The sequence below is a fragment of the Xyrauchen texanus genome, chromosome 8, assembly GCF_025860055.1.
Source record: "Xyrauchen texanus isolate HMW12.3.18 chromosome 8, RBS_HiC_50CHRs, whole genome shotgun sequence".
Lineage (NCBI taxonomy): Eukaryota > Metazoa > Chordata > Actinopteri > Cypriniformes > Catostomidae > Xyrauchen > Xyrauchen texanus.
Genome location: NC_068283.1, coordinates 42,152,628 through 42,163,256, shown reverse-complemented (window position 1 = coordinate 42,163,256; position 10,629 = coordinate 42,152,628). Strand labels below are relative to the sequence as shown.

The 10,629-nt window shown below is 38.7% G+C and overlaps 1 protein-coding gene across 2 annotated transcripts; it reads left to right on the top strand.

Moving 5' to 3' along the window:
- The first annotated feature begins 92 nt into the window (after window positions 1-92).
- hmox2b (heme oxygenase 2b) lies at window positions 93-10,602 on the top strand. Of its 2 annotated transcripts, none has more exons than XM_052131367.1 (7): window positions 93-268; window positions 669-765; window positions 2,130-2,251; window positions 2,440-2,557; window positions 2,685-3,176; window positions 5,419-5,539; window positions 6,702-10,602. In XM_052131367.1, exons 3-7 carry the CDS (start codon window positions 2,157-2,159, stop codon window positions 6,827-6,829), a joined length of 954 nt encoding a protein of 317 aa, XP_051987327.1. In that variant the 5' UTR covers window positions 93-268; window positions 669-765; window positions 2,130-2,156; the 3' UTR covers window positions 6,830-10,602. The 2 variants fall into 2 exon arrangements, with proteins under 2 accessions (XP_051987327.1, XP_051987326.1); XM_052131366.1 differs by having other exon boundaries at window positions 628-765.
- Window positions 10,603-10,629: the final 27 nt, after the last annotated feature.

Genomic DNA, 10,629 nt, shown 5'->3' with positions numbered 1-10,629 from the left:
TACTGAGCTAGGATTCATTTTTTGGGGTGAACTGTCTCTTTAAGAGACAACTCTGACACACACGTGGTTTCATCCTGCCGTTTCCTGTTTTGAGTTCGTAACGGAGATCTCGAGCGCTTCAGACAAAAGCGCACGAGCATCCGACTATTGCTCATTTCTGTTAAAAATCTATTACAAATCTGTTACCATTCCCAGAGAATTATCGGATCGATTAATAGTATTTTTTTTCTGATTTAAAGCTGGATTTGATGGCGAGCTGAGCTGATTTGTAAGTAGTGACACCTCAAACAAACAAATGAAGTATGGAAATAAAGGCGCATTCTTTTACTTTATGACGTAGACAAACAGAGATACAATGCCATATTGATTTGTTACATTTAATTTAGCGAAAGCACTGATGTCATATCGTGTTATTTCAGATTGACCTGCTATCTTTTTAGTTGAATGTGACTGTATCTGGTTTAACACATGACACTGTATTTTCCCTTTCTGTTTGTGATCTTCTTGTCACTGGAAAACACTGGAATATCTGTAGACATGCCAATGAGTGGCCGTTTGTTGTAACTGCATGCATTTGTGTTTTCATTACCCTGTAAACTCTAAACAAATGCTGTTAAAACACAACAGGCTGTGCTGAAGAATAGAGGCTCTCTCTGGATGTGTTTCAGAAACAAAAGACCTCACTGGATGCCCGACCATTGTTATTAATATCAGGAAAACTGTGTAAAGAACTTTCACCCCCTCCATCAGGATTTTGAGTTGGAGGTAAGAGTTGTGTGTTTTTCCATCATTGTGTGTATTAGATCTTCTTGATAAACTAATAAAGCTTTTAATCAGTGCTGAGCTGTGTAGATTACAATGGACTGAAACCAGATTTAATAAGATCACACTTATTATCTAATCTAAGTGAAAGGTCACATGGTATTTTTTTCAAAACACTTTGCAAAATGAATGGAAAGGATTAGAGATTTTCCTGATTTTTGCTGATATTTGCTTGTGTGGAATTGAAATTTGCTCAGACAGACAGATTGACAAGGCAGGTGGACAGACAGACAATAGATCAGTAGACAGACTGATAAGCAGACAGATGATAGATAGATAGACAGACAGACAGACAGATGTACAGATAAACAGTCAATAGATAAACAAAAAGACAGATAGACAGAGAGGCAGACGATGGATGGACGGACAGAGAGGCAGAAGATAGATAGATGGAGAGGCAGACGATGGACAGACAGGCAGACGATAGATAGATGGAGAGGCAGACGATGGACAGACAGACAGGCAGACGATGGACAGACAGACAGACAGACAGACGATGGATGGACGGACAGACAGGCAGACAATGGATGGACAGACAGACAGGCAGACGATAGATAGATGGAGAGGCAGACGATGGACAGACAGGCAGACGATGGATAGATAGAGAGACAGACAGACAGGCAGACGATGGATAGACAGACAGGCAGACGATGGATAGACAGACAGGCAGACGATGGATGGATGGATAGATGGACAGACAGACAGGCGATGGATAGACAGACAGACAGGCAGACGATGGATAGACAGACAGGCAGACGATAGACAGACAGACAGGCGGACAATGGATAGATAGCCAGAGAGGCAGAAGATAGATAGACAGACAGACAGGCAGACGATGGATAGACAGGCAGACGATAGATAGATAGACTGACAGACAGACAGATAATAGATAGACAGACCGACAGGCAGATGATAGAAAGGCAGACAGACAGGCAGATGATAGACAGACAGACAGGCAGATAGATGGATAGCCAGACAGACAGACAGATAGATAGATAGATAGATTGTAAGACAGACAGACAGACAGACAAGCGGATTATAGATAGATAGACAGACAGATGATAGATAGATAGACAGCCAGGTAAACGGCCAGATATACAGATGAACGATGGACGGATAGTTAAATAGACAGACAATATACAGACTGATAAGTAGATAGATAGATAAACAGACAAAAAATAGATGTGTGCTATATAACCTTCAGCAGATTGAGATGTTAAAATGACTTTAAAGTGAGTTATTAGAAGCTGTCTGTAATGTAATATACACTGAAACCCCTCTGTCTTTGTGATGTTTTGTTTGAACAGTCGGGATATTGAACAGAAGTCTGTGGTATGTCAGCAATAAAGACAGAAGATGCGGCCAATGGCAAGAGTGCTGCTAATGGAGGAGTCGTCGTGTATGAAGAGGGCGGAGTTACGGTCCTTAGGTATATGTGACTATTTCATCTCTGCTTTTTAATCCTTTGTTTTTCTGTTTATTTCCTAAGATATCTTTTGTGGCTTGTTCCAATAAGAAACTTGCTTAAGCGAGAATTAAAGCCTGAACTCTTGAAATGCGTTCATTGTTGTATGTGAACTGGATTACTGACATCTTAACTTAATCTGAACCCTACAGGCCTACAGACCTGTCAGAGATGTTGGCAGCAGGAACTAAAGAAGTTCACGAAAAGGCGGAAAACACACAGTTTGTCAAAGATTTTTTGAGGGGACGAATCCGCAAGGAGCTTTTTAAGGTGAAGGAATAACTCACGGTCAAGTCTAATATGTTAAAATAAAATGCATCTTGCTTTAAGGATGTTAGAATAATTTCTTTTGCAATGTTTCACTAAAATGATTGTTGATCTGCATTTATCCTGTCAGCTTGGCCACGTGGCTTTATACTTCACGTACTCCGCCATGGAAGAAGAAATCGAAAGAAATAAAGATCACCCTCGGTTCGCTCCGCTCTACTTCCCTAATGAACTCCACCGGCGTGATGCTCTGGCGCAGGATCTGGAGTATTTCTATGGTGAAGATTGGCAAAACCAGATCAGCTGCTCTCCGGCCACTCAACTCTACGTGGACCGTATACACCAGATCGGCCGGGATGACCCTGTGCTTTTAGTGGCTCACGCTTACACCCGCTACATGGGCGACCTGTCGGGTGGTCAGGTCCTGAGGAAGGTGGCCCAGCGTGCTATGAAGCTGCCAACAACGGGAGAAGGGCTGAACTTCTATGAGTTTGATGGTATTCATAGCGCCAAGGCCTTTAAACAGCTGTATCGCAGCCGGATGAATGAGCTGGAGCTCGACATGGACACCAAAGAGAAGATCGTGGAGGAAGCTAACCGAGCCTTTTACTTCAATATGGAGGTGAGAAGCAATGAAAATCTGTGCACTGCCATTTTGTGATTTAAAGGGATTCATAACATTTTATATCATCTTATATTAAGATTTGTTTTCTGGTTTTCTACCCATTTTGCACAACATCTCAACTTAGAAATTAAATACAGATAAACCATAATAACACAAATGAACCATACTGCCCTACAAAGGCTAAGTGCAGTAACTACGCAAACAAAGAAACAGAGAAAAAGGCCTTTAAAGTCTTTATACCAGCCAGTCAAACATGTTATGGGTAGATTAGTGGTAATGCATTTATCCTGAAACGGGACATAATTTAACCCAGATATTTTTTCACAAGACAGAACACATGTTATAAAGCCCATTAGAAGTCTTAACTCATTTTTGACCAAATTTGTAGTTACTGCACTTAGCCTTTGTAGGGCAGCATACATGTAACAAAGAACACAAACCCAGTCCAAATCACCAAAATAAATAGACATATACTGTACACATATTCCCACATAAACATATAGTACAATCAATGTATTGCATTCACATTAATAAGTGACATGATATGGAATATTTCATCTCATTTATTTAATGATTTGTTCTGAAAACACAATATGCACAACCGATTTTTACTTCTTGATTTATTTTTGTTATTCGACACATTAACAACGTAATCATTTATCCCAAACCTCTGGTGAACTGCTTAACAAAACTAATATTGCACAAGGTCTACAAGTAATTAATTTGACTAGTTTTAGTTGCAATACAAACGTGTTTTAAAGCCCCTCACTTAATTCATCTTTAAAATGTAAAATCTTTTGTGTCCATCTTTATCGGTAAACCTGATGAGGGAAAATCAGTTAAAAATATCAAACCTATAAACAGTTTCTAATTGCACTGCGTCTCGCACAGCTCCATGTCTCCCTGTTTTATAAATTTCTTGAACAGAAGCACCCGATACTAAAGAACCGATAACCGATTATGTGGAAAAGTGTATATATCGGCTACAAATATCGGTCTAACCAATTATCGTTCAATCTCTAATTGCACTGCATCTCGCACAGTTCTGTGTCTCCCTGTTTTATAAATGTCTTGCACAGAAGCACCCGATATTAAAGAACCGATAACCGATTATGTGGAAAAGTGTATATATCGGCTACAAATATCGGTCTAACCAATTATCGTTCAATCTCTAATTGCACTGCGTCTTGCACAGTTCTGTGTCTCACTGTTTTATAATGTCTTGCACAGAAGCACCCGATATTAAAGAACCGATAACCGATTATGTGGAAAAGTGTATATATCGGCTACAAATATCGGTCTAACCAATTATCGTTCAATCTCTAATTGCACTGCGTCTTGCACAGTTCTGTGTCTCACTGTTTTATAATGTCTTGCACAGAAGCACCCGATATTAAAGAACCGATAACCGATTATGTGGAAAAGTGTATATATCGGTTAAAAATATCGGTCTAACCAATTATCGTCCAATCTCTAATTGCACTGTGTCTTGCACAATTCTGTGTCTCCCTGATTTATAATGTCTTGCACAGAAGCACCCGATATTAAAGAACCGATAACCGATTATGTGGAAAAGTGTATATATCGGTTACAAATATCGGTCAGTTTCTAATTGCTCTGTGTCTCGCTGTTTTTGACTTGTTTCGCACCATTTTTAAATGACGCATCTCAAGACGCCTGCGTTCTGTTGTATGCACTGCGTTTAGCTATTTTTAGTGCAAGAACAGGTATGTGTGAACATTCTCTTATGCTGTGATTCTTCAGTAACACTGAATTAATACAAAATGTATTAAACAGGTTTTAAAAGCAAACACAATTCTATCTTATTGCCTGGAGAGCTTTTTATTGCCTCTATTAGACTGATACATTTGTCTGAACTTGACTATGAGTTGAGTGATGAATGATGATGTAATTACAGATAAGAGTCTTTCGAGCTCAGCTTGGCTTGAGATTCATTCGTCAGCAGATGAAGTCTTTGTACTCGCATCAGATTAGAGAGCAGATTTCAAAGTAAATAGACAGAACTAGGCCAAAACAATGAATTTATCTTACATTTCTAGCGTCCTTTAACAAAGCACGATTGATTGATTGCAGAAAGGTCTGAGTATCTCTCTAGTTTAATGTGATCATACAACATTGCCTGTGACATCACCTCACAAATTTCCTCAACATTCAGTCTTTGTACAATACAGGTCAATATAACTGGTAATGTCCACTTGTCTTGATTAAATTTGTGTAGGTTTTTGGAGAATTGGAGGAAGTAGGAAAGACTCTTCAGGATGATGTTTTGGATCCAGCTCCAGTTCATGGTGACATGCAGGAAGATAACAGCCAGTGCCCTTACCACGCTGCCAAAAAGGGTAATATATGACCAGATGCTTGAGCCATATCCCATGTACACCTCAAAGCTAAAAGTAGTGTTCCAGGTTCAATACAAGTTCAGCCCAGGACTCTGAAATACGCGATTCGAAACCAGACAAGCCTTTAAGCTGACAACATAAGCTTCAGAAAATGTGCTTTTCATTCCTCATTTATTTTTTTGGACCCTATCGGTTAGGTTTAGGTGTTGGTTAAGGGCAAGGATGTATTTTTTTGTGTCTGCTCAAATGTGTAATAAGGCGCACAATTTTGTTTTGCCAAAATGCTTCCACTCGCTTTTGCGCCCCCTGCTGGACATTTAACTGGGAAACTGCAGCCAAACATGTAATAATGCGCACAATTTCTTTTTGCCAAAATGCTTCCACTCGCTTTTGCGCCCCCTGCTGGTCATTTAACTGGGAAACTGCAGCCAAATGTGTAATAAGGTGTACAATTTCGTTTTGCCAAAATGCTTCTACTCGCTTTTGCACCCCCCTGCTGGACATTTAACCGGAAACTGCAGCCAAACGTGTAATAAGGTGTACAATTTCGTTTTGCCAAAATGCTTCTACTCGCTTTTGCACCCCTTGCTGGACATTTAACCGGAAACTGCTGCCAAACGTGTAATAAGGTGTACAATTTTGTTTTGCCAAAATGCTTCCACTCGCTTTTGCACCCCCTGCTGGACATTTAACTGGGAAACTGCTGCCAAACGTGTAATAAGGTGTACAATTTTGTTTTGCCAAAATGCTTCCACTTGCATTTGCGCCCCCTGCTGGACATTTAACTGGGAAACTGCTGCCAAACATGTAATAAGACGTACAATTTCGTTTTGCCAAAATGCTTCCACTCGCTTTTGCGCCCCCTGCTGGACATTTAACTGGGAAACTGCATCCAAACGTGTAATAAGGCGTACAATTTAGTTTTGCCAAAATGCTGCCACAATGTTCATGAGATCAGGCTGAGTTCAGCATATGACACATGGATATTTAATGGGGTAAAAAAAAATTGTTTATGATTGGTTGAACTTAATTCACATCATATACAAAGTTGATAACCCAGAGTTATGTGTAAAATGTGTGAAAAACATTAATGATCCACACATATATCATGTTCTAAGGATAGTGTTGCAGTATTATTTATTCTGCTCTCTCTTTGTTTCAGCTGCCAGCGGAGGATCTACGTATATTTGCCAGATGGCCATGATCGTGCTTAAAAAACCCTCCGCTCAAGTCCTGTTGGCTGCCTGGATTGCTGCCTTAGCTGGATTGGCTGCTTGGTACATCATGTGACTTCTTGTGACCCAACGAGAGGAGGCAGTGGTCATATGTTAAATAATTCGCGCTTTAAAATTGCGACGCATTCCACACCTTGAACCCTTGAAACATTTTCCACTTGGTGTGAACCATTTGCCCTTTTGTCCTCGGGTAAATGTATCCTAACTTATGAAAATACACTCTTTAAAAGCAGGATCTCATAGGTTAGCATGTTATTGTGACAGTCAGTGTTTATGAAATATGGAGTTAATGGTTGAGAGCTGCAGAAAAGGGCGGGATGTTTTTTTTTGTTTTGTTTTTTGTGGAAGAATTTTATCATAGAATTATTATTTAATGCAAGAAGTCTTAAGCCTGAAGCATACTCCACGCAAATACGTAAACGCAAATGCGTCTAGCTAACCAAGCTTGATTTCACATGTCATTTCGGTTTGAAATGTGTCCGAACGCTATTCGAATGCGACACAATCATCAGTGTTGCCACAAGGGGGTGCTATAATAGGAATTAGTGCATAAAGTTATTTTATTAATAAAATTGCCACTTCATTTAGTGCTTAATTTATACAGTTAATTATTACGTTTTTCAGGTTCACTGCTGTCATGACGGAGCAACAGTTTAAAGAGAATCTTGCTGAGAAAGTTAAAGTTACATACATTTATTAAATGTAACATGACAGTAAAATGTGATGTAATCTCTTTAGTAATCCAAATACTGTTTGAAAGTAACTGTATTCTAATTACAACCATTTAAAATGTAACTGTAGTGGAATACTGTTACTAGTATTTTGTATTTTAAATACGTAACACCGTTACATGTAATCCGACACTCCTTAAAATTAACATCTGGTTTAATGGCACAGATATTGAAAGGAAACTCATCTCCCGCTTAGGGACTGAGATTTGTAGTCGCCATGGTAATGCAAGAGCGCACGTTAACGGTATACAACAGGACTGCACGCGTGCAACTATATGCTTTCCTAAAGGTATAGGTGATACTACAGGAAGCACTTGGTTGCACGGTCCCATTTTAAAAGAAGCGCAGTGCATCTGCTGTTCGGACTACTGAAATGCCTGTTCACTTAATTTGCCGGTGAAACAGTTAATGAAGAAAAGCCTTTATGAAAAGGTTTTGAATGTGGAAGAAAGAAGAATTGCACATTGAATATATTGAACTATCACATCTTGATTTTAGCACAATATTTCTGTCATTTAGCTTCATGGATTACCAGTTATATGAACCAGTTTGAGCTGTTTTTACTCTACCGATATTGGCTTTAACTGATGGCGATACCGATATCTAGAGAACCGGATTAGGCCAATAGTTGCCTATATTTATAATACAATTTACAGACAAATTTTGATGGACATAAATGTGCTTAATTTAAATTAACAACTTATTTTACGCAATACTGACTCAAAAGCCGTGGCGATGTAAAATGTCATCATGGACTGATTTTACTGATATACATCGATCAGCCAAAACTTTAAAACCACCTGCCTAATATTGTGCAGGTCCCCCTCGTGCCACCAAAACAGTGCCAACACACATTTCAGAACAGCAGTCTGAGATTATATTCTTCTCGCCACAATTGTACAGAGGGGTTATCTGAGTTACCGTAGTGTGTAACTCCCTCACTGGATGTTTTTTTGTTTTTGGCACCATTCAGAGAAAATTCTAGAGACTGTTGTGTGTGCAAATCCCAACAATCATGCCATGCGATCATCTAATCAGCCAATCGAGTGGCTGCAGTGCATATAATCATGCAGATACGGGTCAGGAGCTTCAGCTAATGTTCACATCAACCATCAGAATGGGGGAACACATTTGATCTCCGCGATTTGGACCGTGACATGAATGCTATTGTGAGATGCGGGTTGGCGCGGTTTTGGCCACAACATTAAAACCACCTGCCTAAAATTGTGCAGGTCCCCCTCGTGCCACCAAAACAGTGCCAACACACATCTCAGAACAGCAGTCTGAGATTATATTCTTCTCGCCACAATTGTACAGAGGGGTTATCTGAGTTACTGGGTAACTTCTAGAGACTGTTGTGTGTGAAAACCCCAGAAATACTCAAACCAGCCCGTCTGGCACCAACAATCATCCAATCGTGTGTCAGGAGTGTAATCTATAAAATCATGCAGATGCAGGTCAGGAGCTTCAGTTAATGTTCACATCAACCATCAGAATGGGGGAAAATATTTGATCTCCGCGATTTGGACCGTGACATGGGCTGGTTTATCTCTGAATGCTAATCTGAGATGCAGGTTTGTGCGGTTTTGGCGGCACGAGGGGGACCTACACAATTTTAGGCAGGTGGTTTTAATGTTGTGGCTCATCGGTGTACATATAATACAAATTAAAAAAAAAAACACATACAGTATTTTACTCCTTATTTACTTGAAATTCAGTACAAATATATTTGAAAATGTGTGTAATGTGTTGACAAGTACCGACTAAGGCACACTTATTGGGCTGATGCCGATTATCCCAAAATGACCAAAAAACGTCCGATTAATCAGAATGACCGATACTTCCGTCTATAATTAGTTTCACCAGGGTTCACCCTCTTACAGGGCCTGTTCAACAATCATTGGACATGTATGAGTGTTTCAATGGGATTCAATCAAGGGAACACAGAATTCGTGGAACTGCACTGCAAAAAATAACTTAATCGCTATTTTTGTCTGATATATTTATTTCAGTTGCACAACATTGCAAAGCTATTAAGACTAGATTTAAGGGAAGATATTGTTTGTTTTTTAAGCATTTTATTTTCTTGTTTAAAGCACAAATACAAAATACAGTGAGGTTTTTTTTAGGTTTATGCGTAATAAAATTCACTCAAGATATATTCCCTGTAAACAAGCTTTAGTATCTTAAATAATTTAGTTTTTTAATTAAACAAGCGTATATTGTTTCAATGATGAAACAATATACGCTTGTTTAATTAAACAGTATTGGAGAACAAGAAAAACAGTGATTTATATATGAATTAGTTTGTTTGTCTTGTTTTGTTTGGCTGTGTATATTCACTAGTTACTATAGCTAGCATTTAGGCTAGTCAAGCAAGAGTAACACCGAACGCCACAGCATGTGCAATGTTCCCCAAAGCACTGTGAGATGATGCATTGGGACCATGTGTGTGTGATTTACTGAGGCGTGTGTATTTTAATACACTTCTTTAATCTAAAAGTATTATCTTGGATGGTCAGAAAGGGTGCACTGATTTCTATATAGTTTTATATAAGAACTAAAACAGTCACTTCATTATAGTGATGAACAATGTTCCTTAAAAGTGTCCCGTGTAAAAGCAGATCCGGAATTTGTACTTTCCGTCCATGGCTTGGTATATTTGAACCAAAGGAAATGACTGATTACTGTATTAAAATGGGCTACGTTTAACAGATGGCGATGCATTTAAAGTGTTCTGCAACTGAATGTATTTGAGTGTTATGTAGGTCATATTCATGTGGGAGATTATTTTGCTTCTGAAGTTACTGAAAACTTCAAGAGAAATTGAGTGATTTTGATGTAGTGTTTTTTCCTTTAGTTAATTTTGAAGCATTGTCCATGGTATTATAGTCATTTTAAAACCTGATATTTGCTAAATACTGTTTGAAATGTTTATCATATCATGCTCCCTTTAAAATCTAGTATGCAATAAGAAGTATGCATTATTTTTCAGTTCAGGTTCATTTAAAACAGCTGTCACTTTAATTAGGAGTAATACATTTATAACTGGCTACATTCAGTGTGTCATTTATTTTTTCTGTTGAAATACATTAAAAGTCATATTTAAGTAAATATAAAGTTT

Bases quoted from the DNA above. Each gene is read 5' to 3' on its own strand.
- hmox2b (XM_052131367.1), top strand. From the start codon at position 2,157: ATGTCAGCAATAAAGACAGAAGATGCGGCCAATGGCAAGAGTGCTGCT. The intron at 3,177-5,418 runs GTGAGAAGCAAT...AAATTTGTGTAG, and splicing joins CCTTTTACTTCAATATGGAG to GTTTTTGGAGAATTGGAGGA. The intron at 5,540-6,701 runs GTAATATATGAC...TCTTTGTTTCAG, and splicing joins TTACCACGCTGCCAAAAAGG to CTGCCAGCGGAGGATCTACG.